Below are 22,281 nucleotides of genomic sequence, written 5' to 3' on the forward strand. Positions count from 1 at the left end.
TTTATCTTTGCAGAATAAATACAATTTTCAGCTAATATAATTAAATCTGAAATATAACAATTTTTTTTTTGACAAAGAAATATAACATAATTAAGTTGCACATTCTTTTTTAAAATAATCAAGAATAAACAGAAGTTGCACAGTGATTTTCCATATTATTAATTTCCTTTCATTTAATTACACTCCACCTCCATGGCTAAATAAATGTCTTACGACAACCATAGGGTATATTAATCTACATCCAAATATATATTTGTGTGCACGTGTACGCATAGATATGTACAGATTACATTCTTTTTTAGTTTTATTAAATATATTTTGAAAAAAATGTATGTAAAAAATTAAAATTTCCCTTTTCAACTTTCCTAATAATGAAAAATTTCCTGCCTTCTTCTTCTTTTCTCTTTTCTCCTGTGAACTATATGTATATGATACTTACTATCCAGGGCTGATGGAACACATAGAGAAGGATCTTCCCCTATCTTGGAAAGCTTTTGCAACCCAAGTCAATACCAAAGCCACCATGGAAATGGAAAGAAAAAGCATCAACACCCATAGCCATCGAATTGCAGCCCTGATGGACTTGCATTGTTGCAAAACCACATTAGAAAATTGTTTTACTAATTTGCATTCTGTGAGGCTCTTCAACTCCGGATATATATCTAGCAGATCCTGGATTGCTTCACTGTAATCTCTGGCCATGTTGTAAGAGGCTTCAGGAATTACTCTTCCACTACTTTTGCATCCTTCATTAATATTATTCTCTTCATCAAAACAAGTGAAGCTTGCAAGGATCTATATATATGAATTTTATGTTAATTTAGTCATATATATATATATACCTTATATGTCTCCACATAAATAAATTATATATATATATATATACAAAATTCATTCGAAAGCTTATTTTGGGTACTATGCATGTGATTTATTAGGGCTTATAAATAGTTAGTGTCCAATATAAACTGTCCAATAAAACTTAAAAAATGTAACTTAAATTCCTTAAATTAAGCCTATGTGGCTCACTAGTGCATGCCCTGACCATCGATTGTAATGACCTCTTTTAGTAATGGATGAGTTTCGTTTCATCAAAAATTAAAAAAGATAAAAATCTTAAATCAAGCCAAGAAATTTCTTAATTTAATGGTGATAATGTATCGTTAAACATGGCAATATTGACGCTTACATTTGGTATCTGGCTTATTGGAATAGAATTCTTTGGGCAGCCTTCTGGCACATAGCTGTACTCAGGTGGTCCTTTGAAAGGATTGCATATTTGGATAACTCCATATAAGTTCTCATTCTGCTCATCTAATCCAAACATCTTATAGAAGTCTTCTGCTTTAGAATTCAACTGCAAAACACGTCAAAACAAATTTAGCAGTTACATATTTGTAATTTTGTATAAGCGAATTCAATATAACTAATTTTAAAAGAAAATACCATTTATAACATGATTATCAAATGTCTTTTAAAAACAGAGAGAAAGTTGTTTCATATCATTAATATCATTAATGATGGAAGTTAGTTATAATATTTAGTACCTGAGATATAAAAATATGGACGGTGGAGCCAATTTGAACCATTATCTTCTGCGAGTATGAGGGATCCATGCAAGGTAGCACCGAGCTGAGACTATTGTTCTGGGGGTTGAGTTTAACATCTTCAAGTGCAGCACATGTATCTTCAATAAAACTGTTTTGCACAACAAGGGAATTTGATATCAATAAATATGTGCATTGATTTATTAATTTAGAGTACAACTTAATTAGTAAAAATGAAAGAGAGGGAAATTATAGAAACTATATGGCGCTTACTTGTGGAAGAAGAAATCAAAGCCAGTCAAAACCCAGCCAAAGGTCGTTAAGATCCAGCACAGGAAAATTATACTGCGGGGATAACAAAAACAAGAGAAATTAAACTAAATTTTATTCCCTCAAGAAACGATTTAATAAATCAATCACAAAAAAAAAAAAAAAAAAAAAAAGGGTTTTGTATGTCTACTTACATAACAAATCCTGGATACCAATGCGTCAGGATCAGAACTGAGCCAAAGCAGCAGCAATCCATTAGTCTACCAATCATAGTTTTAGAATTTCAGTTACATTTTTGTCATTATATGAATCCAAATACTTTTAAAATATATAAAATTAATATTTGGACTCACCTAATGCTGCAACCACTAAAACCAAGTTGAAGATTACAACCACAAGATGTGCTATATATCTAGAACAACAGAGAGAGTGAAAATTAACTGTTAATTAAGCCAGATAATTAACAATTAAAACTTATCGGTAGAGAATGATTATTAAGAAGTAGGTAAATGCTTACGAAGTTTGAATTGCCTTGTGAATGGAAGCCCCAATGTTGTGAACAACACTTTGGATGAGTAGCGATGCCTTCCCAAGTTGATGGCTTGTGACACGCAAGACTTTAGCCATGTCTGAATTATAAGGGACCAAAAGACTCTCCATTGTTGTCATTGCTTCCACAACTTTTCTGATGGTTCGCCGAGCATCTTTACCTACATTCTCAATGCTTTCCCTCAAATTTTCCATCTTCTTTAAGGAATCCTGGTTTGCTGACAGCACCAAACTTGACGAAACTCTATCCAACACATAACAATGCTATCTCAGTTTCATGCATCCAACGTGCATATATACAATAGTCTTATTAAAGACATGTATAAACTATATGAAAAATGGAAGCTTATAAAAGTTTAGATAGATATCTCCGAGTACTTCAATCTTAGAAATTATATATATGGGGGAAAATTATAATAATTATGGTGTACCGATTTTTCATATATGTCTTTATGTTTTTAGAATTAATTATAGACATCCTTTTATATGTCACCCGTTTTCACGTAATTTTTTTTTTTTTTTAATATCACATGTTATAATCTTTGACTAAAGGCCTTTCGGAAGGCCCAAACACATTAAAAACCAAATAAACATGCATGCATAAAGATTATTCTATATACACTCTTTTTTTTTTTGGGGTCTTTCTTTGTATATTAATCCTCTACAAAATAAATAAATAAATAAAGCATGTACAAATATAATTGCACTTACAGGGCGAGAAACGTAAAGAGGAGGACAAGCCAGAATATTGTGATGTAGTAATGTTCCAGGAATTCGCTTATTGCCCAGCTCTTCATGTTTGGGTGCTTGAAAGTCATGAAAATCCCGAATACCATCCCGCATAGCAACCACACTCCTGCAATTGCATATCCATGGACTCCTGTAAGTGCCGTAGACTGGAAAATATGAGAAAAAAAGAAAACACACCAAATCAATTATTTTAACCCCACGGTAACTTCTTCTTTTTTTTTTTTTCATATATATATTTTCCTTATTACAGTAATGTTTTTATGATCTTTACTTATATCCATGTTTTATTTTTTCGTTCAGTACAAGGACAAGTCACATTCCAAATCAAACGTCCACGAGCGATGAGACCCACCACAAAGTGAAAAAATTTAAGTGAGCCACATGCTTACGTGGACGATACAGATTAGTTGATGTGGGCGTTCCAACAACAAAAAAATTCAAATTGAATTGAAGAATGAAAGAAAATGGAAACATACCGCCCAGTAATGCTTATTTTGAACATCAAAGTCTCCATTGTAGTACTTGAAGAAACGCAGAGGATCTGGTCTTTTGAAGCTCTGTTCCTGAACAGCAGACCCAAAAACCAACCAATTTTGCGAGAACACCGACGCTGAAACCAAGATGATAACAAAATTACGAAGAAACACCCCATTTGGACCGGGCATTGGAGAATATTTTAACTATGAACAATTTTCTCCAAAATGAAAAGAAAAAAAAAAAAAAAAAAACTCCTATTCAATGTCTAGCTTGAGGGTGAGAGACAGAACCAGGAAAAAGAAAAAAAAGTATGATAGAAAAAAATTCTTGGGGTCTGACTTGGGGAAGAAGGTAAGAATAGCTTGTGGCTATGGTTTTTAAGGAATTTTGGTTGGATTGTATAAAAGAAAAAGGTGTAAAAAAAAAAAAAAAAATTTGTATTAGAGAAGGAGGTAACGAATCAAGAGCCGAAATCTATGGTTCCCCATATTGAAGGAATTGACTAGATTTTTGTTTTTTTCATGATCTTCTTATCTTTCTATCTAAGCCCCTCTTTTTATCGCTTTAGCTTCTTCCTTTTCCGGAAAATAAAAAATATAGTAATCTTTTTTGCATTCTTTTTTCCAGTGTGATTGCAAATTGGCCTCTGCTTTTTCCCTTTGCAACGTATGATTTTCCACTTAAATCTCTAGCCATTTACAAATTGAAAAAGAAACCAAAAAAAAATAAAAAAATGATATGTGCTGCGAGGAAGTAGAGTTAGTGTTCTGCTCCTACTGTTCTGGCTAACAATAAGAGTTTCCTTTTGCTTCATTCTATTATTATTTTTTATTTTTGGTTGCTTTAAGCAAAACACAAATTAATTTGATTGATTTTGTTATTAAGTGTGGTAAGATGATAATATAAGATTAATAGATTAAAATACATTCAAACAAAGCAAAAAACAGATCAACCTCTCATTTGCAACAAAGACTAACATTGGGGTCATCAATTGTAATAATCCATATTCCTACGAAACACTTTGAAAGACTTGAAGGTGCATAAAATTAATGTGATAAGAATTAGTAGTGCCGAAAAAGAGCAAATACCGGCCACTTGAAACGGATATCTAACCAAAAGAAAATTAAATAACTAACAATTAAATATTCTTAACGTGAGTTGCAATAAAATAAAAAAATAAAAATAAAAATAAAACAGAATCGGAATCGGGATTTGTCCAAATACTTGACAATAAACATTTAACCGTCATTAATTAATTCCGCAATTAGAGGGTCCACAATTGGGGCGATTGCTTCGTTTTAAAGAAAGGAAAATCATCTCTATGCATATCATTAGTCTTAGGGAGGAGAGTAGCTTTTTGCAACTATCCCAACCTGATTGTAATAATAATGCATGGATTATAGGGGCTGGATTTTTATTAGCTTTCATTAATCTGCATGTTTATAAACATAAATAATTACTAATTTAACTGAAAATATTAACACCACATAAACATAAATAATTACTAATTTAATTGAGTATATTAACACCACCTTTGTTTCTCAATCTCCAAGTGGAATCTCATCCCCATTTCTATGAAAAATTTTTCATCCTATTTTCGTGATTTTTTCTTTTTTTTTTAAAAGTGGGATAGGACAGTGATTTTCTAATCGGGGATGAAGCGAGACGGTTTTTTCCGTTTATTTTTTTTTTTTTATGATTGATATAATTTTTTTAAAAAAATTTATATAAAAAAATTTTCTTTTATAAATAAAATGTAATAAAAATACAATAAAATACATCAAAATATAAATTTATAATTATAATAAAATATATTTTTAAAAAATATGATAGTCTAAATATATAAAATATAAAATAAATATATATATATATATATATATGTATATATATGGGCTGGGTTCTTAATTTGTCGGTACTGATCCGATCCCAATTCGGACACTAAGAGTTTATTCCGAGCCTGTTCTACGGTCTTGATTTAAAAAAAAAAAAATGGCCCCTTTAGGGGCAGTGTACCGTGATTTTCAAAGTATACAGGACAAACTACGTTCAACACAACATAATATAAAAAAATTAACCAAAAAAAAAAAAAAAACAACAACATTAACAACAACAGTATTGAGGATGCGAGAAATTTATATTGGAACCGATGATCGAGGAGATTTCAGCCGGTCCACCTTTTAGGAGCTCACTTGGCAGAGCAAAAGGAACATCCCCATCATGCAATATGGTTGCTACCAGGCAGCGCTACAACTTAATTTGCATTTCAATTATATATTAAAATAATTGCATTTTGTATTTTGAAGGTTGCATTTTTAGCCTTTAAATTTAAAATATTTTATTTAAATTTGAAATTTCAATTTGTTTTACTTTAATCCAATTAGATTTTTGACACAAGATAGTATTAAAAGGTAAATTTTGTAAAACTTAATGCCTAGATAACAATAAACTAAAATTAGAGGACCTAAATTATTCTTACTTGTATTTTAATTGGTTATATTTGATGGAAGGGCTGATCACCTTTAGCTAGAAATTCAATCGGATTAAAATGCAATAAAACAAAATTGAAGGTTAAAATTGAAATATTTTAAATTTAAAAACTTGAAAGTGCAACTTTTTCAAATCAAAATGTAATTAATCTATATTAAATTCCACTCAAAATTAGAAATTTAATCTTTTTGAATCTTCAACACATATCTAATTAATTGTAATTTGAAATATTATAATATAATTGTGCTATTTAAGTAAGGATGAAAATTTTAAGATATTGTGCGGATTAATATTGTAGACAAATTTTGCTCAAACAACATTATGGAATAATGTGTATCCATAAAATGTTCTCAAATTGCGAACCTGAGCATGTTGTATATGTGTGTTTCTGTTATATACTATAAGATATGGACTGCACATAACTTTGGGGAAATAATTTGTCATGAATCACATTTAGAAAAAAGAAAAATATGTTTAGATTGCTCGGGAATATATATATATATATATATATAACTTAACCTATATGCGTTTACATTGAGGAATTATATAAATAAATTTAATCCTACTAGAAATTATAGTATTGAAAAATGTACATCATCATGTTTCTTATATTTTCATGTCCTGTAACAGTTAAGACAGTGATATGGCTATTCCTCCGGTTCTTGAGATGGTCGTGGTAAAAATGAAAATGAGAAGGATGACAAGTGAAATTAAAGATGGTGAATATGATGATTACTGCTTTGAAACTTTAAGTTCAACAAAAATTACGGTGTTAGTAAAAATGTCATGTAATGATGCAAAATAGATACGGTATTTATTCTCTTCTTGGGGCTTAGCAATTTTATTCACTCGATTTGATGCATCATGTAGTACGAGGTTTAGGATGATAGAAATCTGTGAAATAAAAAACACAAAATTACTAGTCCTTTTTTTTTTTTTTTTCCTTAACAAAATTACTAGTCAGAAAGTAGGATTTGAGCTAGTACATGTCAATGTTCTTGTCTTCTCTTTTTGAATTATTATTATTTTTTTTTGGAAGAATCCCACAAATTTTAAGTTCTTTAATTTTATAAATTTTGTTGGAAGATGTTAAATCTTAAATTCTGGCTTCATAAATTTTTTTATTCTGTATAAATAATAGGTTGTCATATTGGTATATATATATATATATATATATATACATATAGTCTTTATATTGATATAAAAAAGAAAATAAAAAATTGTGTTATGACAATTCATAACACTTGTCATTTTTTCTCCTTTAAAAAAGAACACTTGTCATTTTCATTTGAAAATATTTCAGAAAAGATAGAAATTTTTGTGAGCTTTAATAATTTTATTTTTCTTTAAAAAAAAAAAGGGCTTCAAAATCAGAAAATGTATTTAGGGGATCTATGTCCTATAAGGGCTGAAGATCATCTGCCTTTTGACAAATAGATAAGAAAGATTCACATCACATGAAAGAACTAAAATCTCTCCGGCTCTTTTTGCTTGCACTTTGCTTTTTCTCCAGCCAAGCATGGCAACTTGTCCCCTTTCTTTTTCAATATTTCTTTTCCATATATGAAAAAAAAATTAAAAAAAAAAAAATCTTTCAAGTGGTCAAAGATTTTTCCTTGTATATCCTATCTTATATTTGCAACTTCTTCTCTTTCTAAAAACTAAAAATAAAAAATCGTTCCTATCACTCAAAGCGTCAATAGAAACTGACAAATTTAGACAATTAATGGTTGCCAGATCAGAATGAGCAAGTAGACACGCCAATTTTATCATATCTACAGCATGCATTCATCTAATTCTCTTAATTTCTTTAATCTTTTGCCCAACCTTTTTTTTTTTCCTTTTTTTTTTTTCTGCCCTTTTGATTGGTGGGGCAGGTAGAAGGAGGCAGATTCTTTTAAAAACCAAGAGCTTGAAACCACAGATTTGGTACAAATTCAACCTACAAAAAAGGTCCACTGCAAACATGCTCAATCAATGGAAATTTAGGAGCTTTTCTCAAAATAAGTTGTAATTTTACAACGAAATTTAGTCAGATTCATCATCATGATCCTAGCTATTATGTTTGATTTGAGAAAGCCAATCTACACATAAGCAAATTGGTGATGTGCGTATGAATTTTGCATAAAGTAATTTAGTTACTGTTTTTTGGTAAATTTCTTTCCCTAACGTGCTAAAAGAACAAATCCCCATAGTAGATAAAAATTTAACAAGGGGTTTCGCTTAATTGGTTCAACAATTGAATAAGCTAGTGAAATTTTACTTATCTCATAAGTGGCAGTTGTCACATAAGTAAGATTTTTTTATTTTTTTTATTTTTTTATTCTTACGTGTTTGAATTCAGAATCACTTTATAAAAACAATAACTTTGTTATTAATATATGGCAGCAAATTAAAGTTAATTTATATTTGTCTTGTATAACAGTAATATCGTATGAAAATTTATATCTAATATTTTAGTATGTTACACACATCATATGATTGACAATAAAAAATATCTTTTATGTATTGCGAAGTATATGATATAAGTTTATAATATTAAAGTACGGTTACAAGTGGCAATACTTCATTGGTAACTAAGTAGTGCTGGTTGAGATCAAACCTTTGTCCAACACGCAACGCAAAGTATTCAGCTGGCTTTGCCTCACATTAAGGACACCATATATGTAATTTCCACTGTCAGACTTGATTAAAAAAAAAAACGGAAGCCCAATCACCGAGCGCTTCGTTGTCTTACCATCTCAGCATAACATTATGTTTCTCAACATCTATTGGTACGTGCTCTTCAATCGCGACCGTCCACTACCACTCCGAATATCTCTCACATTGAATTAGAATCTTCATCCATTGCCCATCGACGAAACTCACGGTCTGTCTTGTATTGGCCGTTTCAAGCTATTTTCACTTTTTTTACGATTCGAGACGTTGCAACGACATCTTAACCGCAAATTATCAATTAGTGAGACCCCATAAGGAGTGAGTATCGGGACCCACGTAATATTTGGACGGTGAGATCAAACTTAGGAGGGGAGTCGGGCACACCATAACGTGGTTGGTTCGGTAAATATTAGGGAAGCTCAAGGTCGTTAAAAAAGACCGGAGTATTGCCCAACCAAAAATGACGAGGTGGTTTGGGTTTCGTATATAACTTTGTATGGGTATAGACAGGAGGAATACCGTAAAATAAAAACGATATTATATTTGTACGATTATACGGTAATCAGTAGGGGAAAAAAAAAAGGCGAAGGGAAGAGAGAGGGGCTTTCCCGAAGATCGATTAGAGGTTAGAGTGTTTTTGATAGAGATCTCCACCTCTTTCTCTCTTCGTGAAAACGAGGGATTTTTGCCGATCTTCCTCTTCTTCTCTGATCATCAATGGGTTTGTGGGAAGCTTTTCTCAATTGGCTCCGAAGGTCTGCTCCTTCATCTCTTTTGAAACTTTTTTTTTTTTCCCCTTCTCTATATATAATAATTTTTTGGAATAACACTTGCTGTTAAATTTTCATGCATGTATCTTAGGAATTTGTGTATTTTTTTTCTCCTTTCTTTATTGATTTTGTTTTCGAAATGTGTTTTGGATTGGAGATGGTATTCCTCTTGCGGAGGTTGCTTTGAGGAAATAATAAAAATTTGCTCCGAATTGGTTAATTTTTTGACGTTTAGCTTATTGGTTATTAAGCTGTCTTATGTTTTCGATTATCCTTCAAATTTTTTTACGATATGGTAAATCAAGTGGAGAATCGGAAAATGATTGTGTCTGGATTAGCATGCTTGCTTTTTCAGGGGTTATATTTACGGAGATTGAATTCTTTTTTTCTTTTTCTTTTTTTTTTTTTTTTTGGGGGGGGGGCGCGGGGAATTTATTAAACTTGAAGCTTGCTGCCGCTGTCGGCATTATTAATTTCTGCATTTATGTAGATGATAATGAACAGTTTGCATCCCAAAGATGCATAACAGACTTAAAAGAGAGCAAAAGCTGAGAAAAAAGGAATATGAATGGAACAATTACAGTTGCAGGGTAAGAGCATGTATTGCTGCTTGATAATCGAGCTCAACTACTTACACTGTCATAATGGTAAAGATAAGGAATCTTCAGTCTCAACGTATGTCTGGAAGTCTATATGAGTCAACGTATGTCTTAAAATATGTAAAGCTAATTTAACAATGATAGCTTAATGCTAACAGCTGACTGCTTATAGATATTGATTTTTCTAGATGTTTCTTTTGGTTGCACCTAAAACCCCGTTGCAGCTATGAGAAAATTTTCAGGAATATTATCAGTTTGCCTTTGCATTTGTTGTCTGACCTTAATGTATCAGCTGTTCACAGTGTTTGTGCTAACCTCTTTGTGAATTCGATTTCAGCCTCTTTTTCAAGCAGGAAATGGAGCTGTCTTTGATAGGACTTCAGAATGCTGGAAAGACTTCACTTGTAAATGTTGTAGCGGTAAGTAAACCAGCATGCTATGTATTAACATTTCTTTTGTCCGATTCCTTGGGCTGATGAAAATTGATTTCTTGTTATTTATTTCCAGACTGGTGGATACAGTGAGGATATGATCCCCACGGTGAGTTACATTTTCAAAAAGTTTATGGTTACTATCAATTTTTGCAAACGATAAATCAAATGCTTGTAAACTTTGCTCTTATAATTAGTTCTTGTGGTTATTTCCATCTGTGAATAAATAATAAAATTAATTTATTGCAACAATGGATACATTCCAATCTGCAGGTAGGATTTAATATGAAAAAGGTAACAAAAGGGAATGTTACAATAAAGTTGTGGGATCTTGGAGGTCAACCTAGGTTCCGAAGCATGTGGGAGAGATACTGTCGAGCAGTTTCTGCTATAGTGTATGACACAAATTTTCTATCTCAATTTAACTTTATATTCTTGTATCTTCTATATTGAATTTTTGAAAAGAAAATTGTATATCTAAGGTATTTTTTATCAGTTATTCCATTTTATTTCTGCAAATATGTATACCTTTTCAATTTACAGATCATCCCTTTAATATGGTTGAAACTTTCCATTGTAAGTTTGTGAGATTGAACTTGCTGTTACTTTGATATTAGTATTACTAGAAAATGAACAGAAACTTGGACTCGATGCTAAAACGATGTAGTCCACCTTTAGTGTTGAACAGAAAATTGAACATAGTCAATGATACATAATTCTTCTTTTGATCTATTTTTGGTCCTGGATATATGTATGCCAGCAAATATGTTTGACTCTTCAAAATCAAATGAATATCTGATTGAATATATAATGGTGGTTTATAAATTTAGTGGTTACGATTCTCAGTGAACATCCTTTCATAATTGTATTCATTGTGATTTTCTTTTCTTTTATTTTTTGCATTTCTGACCCTCTGGGTGTTGTTTTCACCTGTTATATTCAATGTCTAGGATGCAAACCTATCTTTTGGCTTATACACTTATCAGTTATTTAGGCATATTGTTGTTTTTTGTTTCTTTCCATGAACTTCAAGCTGGTTAGCAATCCACGTGAACATGAGACTGATCAAAGCCTAATGGTTACTTGCATGCTCCGGATTAAGCTCTTTTTACTGAGGCTTTTTCTCATTTACAAATACTGATAGATAGAAAATGCTTTGACATGGTTGTTGTGTTATTTACCTCACACAAATTATGGTTGTACCATTGAGATACTCAGTCTTAGTTTTGTATGTCAGCCAAGGAAGATTCAGTATTTTTAATTTAGCATGAGTTAGGGTTGTAGAGGCAAGGAAGTCTCAAACAGCTGTAGAGAATTCTTGGTTTAGATTTGGTTGACCTCATTGCCACTCTCTATTTTAGTTTCTGCAGGTAGCAGCTGCATTCTGATACTTTTGTGCACATATGTTTTACCTTATTCATAAACTCTTATGTTGTCTGATTTTGTCTTACATTTATCCTTGAAAATATGTGACTGGCAATAACACTTATGTTGATGATATTTTTGTTCTGTAGTCTAAGCCTTTAGCTGTTTGTAAAATGTTCTATGCATTTAATTGGTAATACTTTAGAATTAAGATTATAACTTTATACAATTCAGTTAACTTCAATCTTTTATCGTGTTACCAAGTTCTTATCTCCCATGGTTTGCTGCAGGTATGTCGTTGATGCTGCAGATCCTGATAACTTAAGCATTTCGAAACGTGAACTTCATGATTTGTTGAGTAAACCCTCATTGAGTGGTATACCATTGCTGGTGCTAGGAAACAAGATTGATAAGCCAGGAGCTCTGTCTAAACAGGCTTTGACTGATCAAATGTAAGACATTTTACTTGATTAGAAATTTTATGTCGGCTTCTACTTTAGGAAGTTAGCTAATTGTTTTAGATCTGATGCTGATAGTATATTGCATTTTCTCTTATTTGTAAATTATCTGAGACCTGGTTTAAGCATCTCATTTTGTCATTCAAAATCCTGCTTCTAGTAGAAACCTCCTACCTGCATTGTATTTTTTTTTCCTTATTTTAGAATGTCCTGAAGAAGAAAGTAAAAAATATCCATGATTCAGATAGAAAACTCAAAAACGTTGGGAAAATAAACTTCCATCTTCGGACCCACTTTTAAGATTTTTTTAGCATTCTATACTTTCAATGCCTTACATTCTCCTCTGGTTTGTAAAATCCCCTCTTTTGAAGGGAGATATCTCATACAGTTTTTCATTTTGATTAAATTGAATGAGATTTTAGTATTTGGTTTTAGAATTGTTATTATTTTTACCTATAACTGATTAGTAGTTGCATTGTATTTTACAGGGAACTCAGATTAATTACAGATAGAGAAGTTTGTTGCTTCATGATCTCATGCAAGAACTCAACCAACATTGACTCAGTTATTGATTGGCTTGTAAAGCATTCAAAATCAAAAAGCTGAATAGGCTTTGACTTCTTTCTTTTTCCATTTGTGTGTCATAATTTCTGAAGGATTCACTTGTGGGTTGTTGGTGGTGGGATTTACTTGTCTAACTTGATTGCTGATTATTTTTGTTCTTGTTTTTATTTGCTCCAAATTGCTTTCTGTAGTGTTTTTGAATTTTCTTTGAGGAATTGGACAATCTCCCTCATACTCCTCACCAATGTAAGGGCTATATAGCCATAGACGAAAAAAAAAAAAAAAAAATCTTTTAATCAAAATTAAATATATGTTTATAATAATATTTTTTTATACTTTAAATCATTTTATTTACGATCAGATGTTAATGGCTATTCAAACAATCTTCTCAAAATTTCAATATATATATATATATATATATAGGAAATTACCCCAAAATGGATCAACGATCTTCTCAATTTCAGGGCTTAGATTGGCCCATGTCATGTAACCTATCCCTCATCTATTAATGTTAAATATGACAACAACCAAACAAAATATGACTAAAAAAAAAAATAGAATTGCTAGATCTTTTAATAATATTGATAATTAAAAAAATTAAGGGAAATTTTTTTTGTTGTCATATGCGGTCTACAGAGTTAAGGGTCTTTCCATCAATAGGTAAAATATATATATATATATATATATATATATTTTGGACTATAACGTAAAATATGTGATTCAAAATAAAGAAAAGTTATTTGATTAAATGACAATAAACTATTTTATGAGTAAGTTCTAGGGCATTGTGATTGGTAATTAATTATTTAATTTTCTAAATAATCATTGTTTTAACTTGTTTTAATATTTTATACCAGTCTCATTTAACTTGTTTTCACTCACTCTCACGTGTCCTTCTTTATATGTATTTATAACCGAATTATATTTCTAACAAAAATAGAAGATCCTTTTAGAAATCGATAATTTAGAGATATCAAATAAATTTATCAAAATGCATATAAATGTAATGGGTTGTTAACATATTATTATAAAACTATTTCATCAGTGATAATCCTATCCGATTAGTTTCGAAATGATAATTTTGAATAAATACAACTAAATATAAACTAATTAAATATTAATAGATGATACTTTATATATACTATGTACATATATTTGATATTTTTAATATTATTTAAATAGGTTTCCTTATTCAGATTATACATTCATGTATTATATATCCATATATTACATGAATGAAATATGGCAGCAAGTTATTAGTCGAAGAGCAATATCGAAGAAGTTGAAAGCTAATGGAAGAATATTCAATACTAATGCTGAGAAGGAAGAGTTGGGAAGCTGCTGTATATGTTTGGATGAGATTTGCGGTGGGATTGGCAAACAACAACTGCTTGTGGACTTGCGATGCAAACATATATGTTTATCGTAAAAACTGTCTTCGTCAATGGTTGGACTACACCAATTCTTGTCCTCTCTGCAGAGCAGCATTGGAGGATATGAAATAGAAATCTGAATGTAACTTATGAATCTATGACACGTTTGAATGTAACATATGACTCTTATTATTATCTGTTCGATTCTTTTTTTTTTTTTTTTTTTTTTGAAATAGAAATTTTAAATGTAAGACATTTTTTTTTTTTTGGCAATCCAGAATTTATGACATTTGAATTAATAAATGTGGATTTAAAAGTTTTTTCTTTTTGTTAATATTTATATTATATATTATTTTGATTACACATTGAGATATTTGTTTTCAAGTAATAAATTTAGCAATTTTATTTAGAGTTATTAATTGTTTTATTTTTACAAAAACTTTCATTTATACTTGTTTTAGTTTTATCTTAATTACAATTAAATTTTACATTTTTAAAAATTCACCATTCAAATTTTATTTATTAGTTTTTAATGATTAATTTTAATATTTAAAAAATCTAATTGTATTTTTATGTTATTCAATTATGAAATAACAAATGGATTTAATATTGAACCAAACTAACAAATGAATTTATTTTAATAAATATTGATAAATATAAAAAATTAATAATAATTTTTTTAATATTTGAAGTTTAAATACAATTATAATAAAATTGAAAGAATTTAAATGGAATTTCTCCTTATTTTTATTTTTATTTGATAGATATTTTATTTTATTTTATTTTTAAATATTTATTTTTAACGAATTAAAATTGCGACTTCAACTGCGACCGAGTAGTTAAAGCCCCTGCCTCTAAAACCTTACCTTTTCTTTTATCAGTTAAACCCGGCGACTCCAAAGTCCGTCTTCTCAGTGGTTTGTCATTTTAGCCATGGAAGCTCTGCAAGGAGCTCCACAGATTCCCCCTCCTCAGTTCGAACCAGACATCGAGAAAATCAAACGGAAGCTCATCAACAAGTCCGTAAACCCAACACCCAAGATCATCCACACCCTCCGAAAGAAAGAAATCCAAAAGCACAATCGTAAACTGAAACGCCTACCCGACCGAGCACCATACCCACCTCTCACGGAGTCCCAGGAACAGGCCCTCGACGAAGAATTTCATTTCCAAACGCTTAAACGCGAGTACAAGGACTTCAGCAAAGCCGTGAAAGCGAAAACTGGTGCTGCTGCTGGGAATGGCGATGGGGCTTCGATGGTCGGGATGCCATGGCAGAAGCTGGAAAGAGTTGGATTCAGAGAGCTGGCGAGCGCCAGCAATGAGTATCAGGGAGAGAAGCTGAAGAGGGAGGAGCTGAGGGACTTGAAGGAAATGTTCGAGTCCCGAAAACGCGAGGAGTTGCAGTGGGTTTTAGACGATGATATTGAGATTAAAGAAGAGTGGTTTGATGGTGAACAGAGGGCCTGGGACCCATTGAAACGGAGGCGCAGCGAGGTCGAAACAATTCGGTTTCTTGTCGATAGGTTTGTGTGGAATTTTATATATATATATATATATGGATGAATTTTAAAATATATGTTTAAGCTATCTGGGTTGTTTGGAGTTCATGGTGCAGGCTTAGTGGTTTGGAGCTTAGCAGAAGGGATTGGAAGCTTTCGAGGATGATGAAAAAGTCGGGATTGCAGTTTACAGAGAAGCAGATGCTTAATATTGTTGAAGGGCTTGGTGCCAAGGGATGTTGGCAGCAAGCAATGTCTGTTGTTGAGTGGGTGTATGATGATAGAGACAAGAGGCAAAATAAAAGCAGGTAATTTTGATTAGCTCGCATCTCATTTACTCTTGTTGTTCATATTTTCGAAAGACCCTGTTTTTAAACTTGATGCATAATCTATGCTTGTAGTCTTGTTTATATGGTAGTGTTTATGCATTTTGTAGGTTTGTTTACACGAAACTCTTAGCAATTCTTGGGAAGGCAAGGAGGCCGAGGGAAGCTCTTGACATTTTCAATCTGATGCGTGTAATAATCTAAGAACTTTTGGAAAATTCATATTCTTAGATTCCAGTTTGAATAATTGTTGTTGGATGGACTCTAACGCCTGAAATCATTCAGAGAGATTGCAGTATATATCCTGACATGGCTGCATATCGTAGTATTGCTGTTACACTTGGTCAAGCTGGTCACTTGAAAGAATTGGTGAACATCATCGAGTGCATGAAACAGAAGCCTTCCAAAAGAACTAAAAATATAATTCGCTACAAGAACTGGAACCCTGTCCTTGAACCTGATTTGGTTGTATATAATGCTGTAAGACCGTACTTCTATGTGTTTTGGGCGTGCAGCTAACATGCTTTGATACATACATCTGCGTACTTATCAAGTTTTTGTCTCTTCCATTTGATTGCCAGGTATTGAATGCTTGTGTTCCATCCCACCAATGGAAGGGGGTATCTTGGGTGTTTGACCAATTAAGAAAGAGTGGTTTGAAACCTAACGCAGCTAGTTATGGACTTGCTATGGAGGTAGTTCTTGGATTATGATATTATCTACGCATAGCATTTATAGCATAGTGTAAAGTCTTACAGGTGGTGCTTTTTAAAAGGTAATGCTACAGTCTGGAAAGTTTGACCTTGTCCATGAGTTTTTAATAAAAATGAAAAAAAGTGGGGAAGCTCCAACAGCTCTTACCTATAGAGGTAGTTTTTCTTGTACCTTCTCTGGAATTGATTATCTATGCTTTGTAAATGATACATACTTTATGCATGAATGCCAGTTCTTGTCAGAGCTTTTTGGGGTGAAGGAAAAGTCAATGAAGCTGTTGAAGCAGTCAGGGATATGGAACAGAGAGGAGTGGTCGGAACAAGCAGTGTATATTATGAGCTAGCTTGCTGCCTTTGCTGCTTTGGGAGGTGGCAGGATGCTATGGTAGAGGTTAGTTTCTTTGTGTGTGACTATTGGATTTAATTTGACTGGGCTTAATTTGCATAAGCTAGAGAGGAAGTAAAGAATCTGTGTGATATCTAAGGATATTGTTCATTTGATTAAAGCTGCAAAAAGTATGAGAGTTTCTGTGTGGTTTGAAGATAATATGTTTCACTTATGTTTGTTGTATTATGATTTGTTTATTGCAATGATGGAGCTTTCTAGGGCAGTGGTCATTACAAACTGTTACTGTCGATATATGTTGCAACATCAAAATTTCAACTAGAGCCAACTTACTTAGATGCTTTTCTTCTTGGTTTGACCACCTGCTTTGGTGCCAATAGTTTGGACATGTTTTCTTATAACATTTGTTCATTACATTTAGGATTCATGGTTACAGTAGTTGTTTAAAACTCAATATTAATAGTTAGGTTTTTTCTGTTGTTTATTCCTTGATTTAGTATTGTTTCCAGTGGACTCATCTCTATAATAAAACTCTTCTTCTTTCTTGAATGTGCTAAGAAACTGACTGGATGTCTGAAATCTTCATGGTTATGGAAAAGTAACTTTGCCAATTAAAGTGGGAGTTTGGCTATCATTGCTTCATATAGAACACTAAGAAAGCAATATCACGATATCTTTTGCATGTGGCCAGATCTGAGATATTACGATACTCTGTGTAAAAACATTATTTAGGTAATTTAATCATTGAAAGTTATTGTAAAAGCATGGATATGCCTTTTCACAGGAGACTTCAGTATTTTGTTATTTTCACAGTTAACTTGTTTGTTGCTAATGCTGGGCCTTGATACTAAAGTTGTTCTGCTAATTGTCATGTAAAACTTTTTGATATCCTACTTTGCAATGGTTAAATATTAGTATTTATCTCATTATTTATGGGCTTTATAGTTTCTTAGAGTACCATATGGACTTTTAGACCTTGAAGGCTTATCTTTTTGACAACTATCTTTCAGGTTGGAAAGATGAAAAAACTATCTAATTCTAAACCTTTGGAGGTCACCTTCACTGGCATGATAGCTGCCTCTATGGATGGTGGACATATTGATGATTGCATTTCTATTTTTGAACACATGAAAAACCATTGTGCTCCTAACATTGGGACCATAAACACCATGCTAAAAATTTATGGCCGTAATGACATGTTTTCTAAAGCTAAAAAGTTGTTTGAAGAAATTAAGAAAGTTAACCCTGATTCTTCCCACCCTTCCTTGGACGGTGAGCATAATTACCTCATTCCTGATGAGTACACATACAGCTCGATGCTTAAGGCATCTGCTAGTGCTCTTCAATGGGATTACTTTGAGTGTGTGTACAAGGAGATGACTCTCTCTGGGTATCAACTAGATCAAAGTAAACATGCATTACTACTTCCAGAAGCATCCAGAGCTGGGAAGGTAAACTATATGTTTTGAACTTTATAATGTTTTCTCTTTTCTTTATCCATTCTTTTTAGATCTATTGTGATATAGAGTATATCTATTTTTTCACAAGAAATAGCTACAGGTTGATTTTGGCTGCTACTTTCTAAGAACAAATTGATACGTTTACTTGGTCCCTTCATGGACAGCTGGTAAAATTGGAAAAATGCCCAGTGCTTGATAACCTATTTATGCAATTAAATCTGAAAGAGAAAATGCCAACATTTTTTCTTCACAACCTTTTTTGGCTGTATTTTTGTGTTTTAAACTATTTGCTGCTAGATCCCAACTATATGTTATTGCTGAGGTAATCGGCATTAATCGGCATTTGATGGAGGTGCAATAAAATAATATTATCTTTACATTTTTCATGCTGTTTGCTTAAAGATGAGAATTCTTTTCCATGTTTTATGGAATTAATACATGTGGCCTTGTTTTATTAGAAGTAATTGAAGGAGCTTGTCATGGTAGTTAAGCTTGTTTTATTTTGACTGCAGTGGCATCTGTTAGAGCATGCATTTGATACCACCTTGGAGGCTGGAGAAATTCCCCATCCTTCGTGGTTCACTGAAATGGTTTTCCAGGTTATAGCTCGGGAAGATTATGAGAGAGCCATCACTCTGATCAATACCATGGCTTATTCCCCCTTTCAAGTTAGTGAAAAGCAGTGGAAGGAATTGCTGGAGAAGAACAGAGACAGGATCAGTAAAGACCATCAAGAAAAACTATTGGCCGCTATGGATAATTGTGATGTAGCATCTGAAGCCACCGTTTTCTACTTAAAAAGATCTTTACGCTTTCTCTGTGGATCTGGATCATCAAGGGACTTATCGAGCTCCATTGGTTGTGGCAGTGGGCACATGGATGATGCATCGCTCTTGGATGGTAATGATGAGGGATTTGATTTTGGAAGACAAGATGTTCTGCTCCAGGATTCTGAGCAGTTCATTGATGGAGACCCTGACTGCAGTGAGGATCCAGTTATGGACTGCGGTGATGTTCCATCTTGCACCAGCAGAGATATCACTGGAGTAGAGATGGTCTCTGGATCATCAAATAATGATAATGACGATGATGGAGAAACAAACTCACACACTGGTGAAATAGGTTTTGGTAAAGACATGGCATATGGTGAATTTAGTGATCCTTTAGATGATAAGTTCTCAGCCTTTGATCCCACTGAGGAATCAAAAGATGACAATGTGATAATTGAAAGTCTGATAAATGGGGTTGATCATTCTTATGAATCTGACTTGCCCTCCGCATATGAAGTACTGGAAGCTTGGAAGGAAAGCAGAAGAAAGGATGGGATAGTCTTCCCATTTCAACTTGGCCACAGATAGTTATTTTATTTTATTTTTTTGCCTTACGAAGGGGATTTCAAACATCATTGCCAATTTTAGCTTGTAAGGGATTTCAAACATCATTGCCAACTTTAGCTTGTCTCTTTTCCAACTTTGTATAGGGTACAAACCGCTTAATGGAGCTAGCAAGGCAATCTAGTCTGCAGATGACCAAGGCAAGCAAAGTAATTGTAGATTGAGCTGTATATATGAGATTTTCCGAATTTTGTCTGGAAAATAGCTCCTTGTATAATTTTACTACTCTACTGGAAGATTTTGAAGTTCTATTGAAATTTCTTGCTTAACCCCTGCCATCCAAAAGGAATTAAAAGGATCCAACATAAAGGATTTACAAGATTATAGAGATTTAAGTTGTCTTATATCATGCTTGGTTAACAAGAAAATAATAAAGGTAAAAGAATTACAAAATTTAGTAAGTAAATAAAATATTTTCAATACGGAGAAAAATAATGAAATGACAGATTTAGAACCTGCATCTCGTCAATCCATTTATTTCTTGGACTGGAATATCAATATCAATTATAATGGACCCAGGCCCAATCTCATTCTCCGAAATGTCCAAATACAAAAAAAACAAAATTGAAATCCCGAAATTACCCTCGGATCCCTCCACTAGAAGTAGAACCCTAAAGCCCAGCAATGGCCAAATTCCCTATCCTTTCACAAAACACAGACGCTACTGCCATTACTATTGCCAAATGAAAAGCACGAGAATGAAATGACCTCTGTGAAAAAACCCAACACTAATTCAATCCCTTAAATCCCTCAAAAATGTCCTCTTTAACAACCAAAATCCCCTCCAGGTCCCTGGTTCGGCTCTTCGCTCCCACCTCCGCTACTCCAAGACCACCACTCTCTCGGACCCTATGCGCGCCCACCGCATCCACCGAGACTCGAACCCAGAAACTCGAACGAATCGCCGACGAGCTTCTTGACCTGACGAAGATCGAGAGGTATGACTACACAATCCTCTTCAGGCTCAAAATGGGTCTCAACAGGTACGGTCCAGCGGTCTCTGCACCCAGCTCGACCGGTTCGGCATCCTCCGGATCTGGGTCGGCGTCCGGAGACGCCAAGATGGCAGAGAAGACGGCGTTCGACATCAAGCTGGAGAAATTCGACGCGGCGGCGAAGATCAAGATCATAAAGGAGGTGAGGACGTTCACTGATTTGGGTCTGAAGGAGGCCAAAGAGTTGGTTGAGAAGGTCCCTGTTGTGTTGAAGAAGGGCTTGACTAAAGAGGAGGCTGGTCCGATTGTTGAGAAGCTCAAAGAGTTAGGTGCTACTGTGGTATTGGAATAACTTAGCTCTACACTTTTTTTTTTTTTTTGTTTTTTTTTTGGTTGCCTCTCAGTTTTTCATTGTTGTAGAATAAAAATTATTCTTTAGCTTAATGATAAATGAGAAAGAAAAAAAATTAATTTTTGAGCATTAAGAATAGCATCTGGCACGTTTACACATTACAGTTTCTGGGTTTGGCTCGCTTGAATAAAAGGGCTTATTTGATTCTAGCTCTTTGGTGAGTGTCTTCCTTCCAATTTGGAACTGCTTGAACTTATTTAAATTTTGAGCATTATATTTGAAAATAGGGCTAGAGTTATATTTGGATGGAGCACACTGTTACTTATACTGTGGACTTATTATATAAATTCAAGTTCTCGACTATTTTTCTTATATTTTCACATCCATAACAAGCTGGACATGAACAAACAATAAGCACGATTTATAGTTAGTTTTACTGAAAAACTTGGCAAATTTAATTCCAAAAAAAACATGGTTTTGGAGGAAGTATGTTCGAGTTCTGGTGCTGGTCAAATAAGTTGTACAGCACTTTTTCTTTTTTTTTTTTTTTTTTTTTTTTTTTTTTTTAGGGATTCATTTAACTTTGGAATTGCTTATTTTAGTCGTTGGTGCTTACAACTTGGTTGTGTTGTGGGAAAATTTTGGTGATTTTTCTTTAGTCTTTCGTGTATTGATGTGGGAATTCGATCGCCTTCAAGATTGTTGGTCATGAAATTTGGCTGGTGATTCATATGGGCACGGGAAGAAAGTGATTACTAACTATTTTGCTCCATTTTGGGTTGAGCCCATTATTTCTAGACTCTCCACAACATAATACAGCAGCCCATAGTTTTTACCATTTGACAGTATAGACCCCAATCAAATTAAATAATATAGAAAACCCATCTTCTCCTCGCTTGGATTGGTATTGGAGCAGTCCTAATAGCCCAAAAAATAATAGCCATCAGGCCATATAGCC

General features: G+C 33.0%; 4 protein-coding genes across 6 annotated transcripts; 3 read left to right on the top strand and 1 right to left on the bottom strand.

The window, feature by feature from the left end:
* Positions 1-125: 125 nt before the first annotated feature.
* Positions 126-4,239, bottom strand: LOC125419894 (uncharacterized). 2 transcript variants are annotated; one of them, XM_048466407.2, is made up of 9 exons: positions 3,590-4,239; positions 3,075-3,259; positions 2,332-2,607; positions 2,168-2,226; positions 2,009-2,045; positions 1,818-1,889; positions 1,545-1,695; positions 1,187-1,354; positions 126-795 (listed from the first exon to the last, which is right to left on the bottom strand). In XM_048466407.2, the coding sequence occupies exons 1-9, from the start codon at positions 3,776-3,778 to the stop codon at positions 439-441; spliced, it is 1,494 nt and encodes a 497-aa protein (XP_048322364.2). In that variant the 5' UTR covers positions 3,779-4,239; the 3' UTR covers positions 126-438. The 2 variants fall into 2 exon arrangements, with proteins under 2 accessions (XP_048322364.2, XP_048322365.2); XM_048466408.2 differs by having other exon boundaries at positions 3,075-3,243; positions 3,590-3,716.
* A 4,954-nt stretch (positions 4,240-9,193) lies between these two features.
* On the top strand, positions 9,194-13,267 carry LOC107424927 (ADP-ribosylation factor-like protein 8a). Of its 2 annotated transcripts, XM_025076791.3 has the most exons (7): positions 9,194-9,490; positions 9,996-10,095; positions 10,442-10,523; positions 10,612-10,644; positions 10,809-10,930; positions 12,191-12,352; positions 12,847-13,267. In XM_025076791.3, exons 2-7 carry the CDS (start codon positions 10,070-10,072, stop codon positions 12,962-12,964), a joined length of 543 nt encoding a protein of 180 aa, XP_024932559.2. In that variant the 5' UTR covers positions 9,194-9,490; positions 9,996-10,069; the 3' UTR covers positions 12,965-13,267. The 2 variants fall into 2 exon arrangements, with proteins under 2 accessions (XP_024932559.2, XP_015890308.2); XM_016034822.4 differs by lacking the exon at positions 9,996-10,095 and having other exon boundaries at positions 9,199-9,490.
* A 1,852-nt stretch (positions 13,268-15,119) lies between these two features.
* On the top strand, positions 15,120-20,305 carry LOC107424962 (pentatricopeptide repeat-containing protein At5g67570, chloroplastic). The gene is given in 10 exon segments (XM_016034873.4): positions 15,120-15,821; positions 15,914-16,105; positions 16,234-16,315; positions 16,409-16,603; positions 16,705-16,818; positions 16,899-16,992; positions 17,070-17,227; positions 18,193-18,633; positions 19,155-19,962; positions 19,965-20,305. Coding segments are annotated over 10 exon segments (2,835 nt in total). The 5' UTR covers positions 15,120-15,228; the 3' UTR covers positions 20,123-20,305.
* A 288-nt stretch (positions 20,306-20,593) lies between these two features.
* On the top strand, positions 20,594-21,459 carry LOC132804523 (uncharacterized). Its single transcript, XM_060819111.1, has one exon. The coding sequence runs from the start codon at positions 20,793-20,795 to the stop codon at positions 21,321-21,323; it is 531 nt and encodes a 176-aa protein (XP_060675094.1). The 5' UTR covers positions 20,594-20,792; the 3' UTR covers positions 21,324-21,459.
* Positions 21,460-22,281: the final 822 nt, after the last annotated feature.

The sequence above is a fragment of the Ziziphus jujuba genome, chromosome 7, assembly GCF_031755915.1.
Source record: "Ziziphus jujuba cultivar Dongzao chromosome 7, ASM3175591v1".
Taxonomy (NCBI): domain Eukaryota; kingdom Viridiplantae; phylum Streptophyta; class Magnoliopsida; order Rosales; family Rhamnaceae; genus Ziziphus; species Ziziphus jujuba.

Coding starts and splice junctions, on each gene's coding strand:
- LOC125419894 (XM_048466407.2), bottom strand. CDS start 3,778: ATGCCCGGTCCAAATGGGGTGTTTCTTCGTAATTTTGTTATCATCTTG. Junction 2,608..3,074: donor CTCTTTACGTTTCTCGCCCT/GTAAGTGCAATT, acceptor TGTGTTGGATAG/AGTTTCGTCAAGTTTGGTGC. Junction 1,696..1,817: donor TTTGATTTCTTCTTCCACAA/GTAAGCGCCATA, acceptor TGTGCAAAACAG/TTTTATTGAAGATACATGTG.
- LOC107424927 (XM_016034822.4), top strand. CDS start 9,453: ATGGGTTTGTGGGAAGCTTTTCTCAATTGGCTCCGAAG. Junction 10,524..10,611: donor CACTTGTAAATGTTGTAGCG/GTAAGTAAACCA, acceptor ATTTATTTCCAG/ACTGGTGGATACAGTGAGGA. Junction 10,645..10,808: donor GTGAGGATATGATCCCCACG/GTGAGTTACATT, acceptor TCCAATCTGCAG/GTAGGATTTAATATGAAAAA.
- LOC132804523 (XM_060819111.1), top strand. CDS start 20,793: ATGTCCTCTTTAACAACCAAAATCCCCTCCAGGTCCCTGGTTCGGCTC.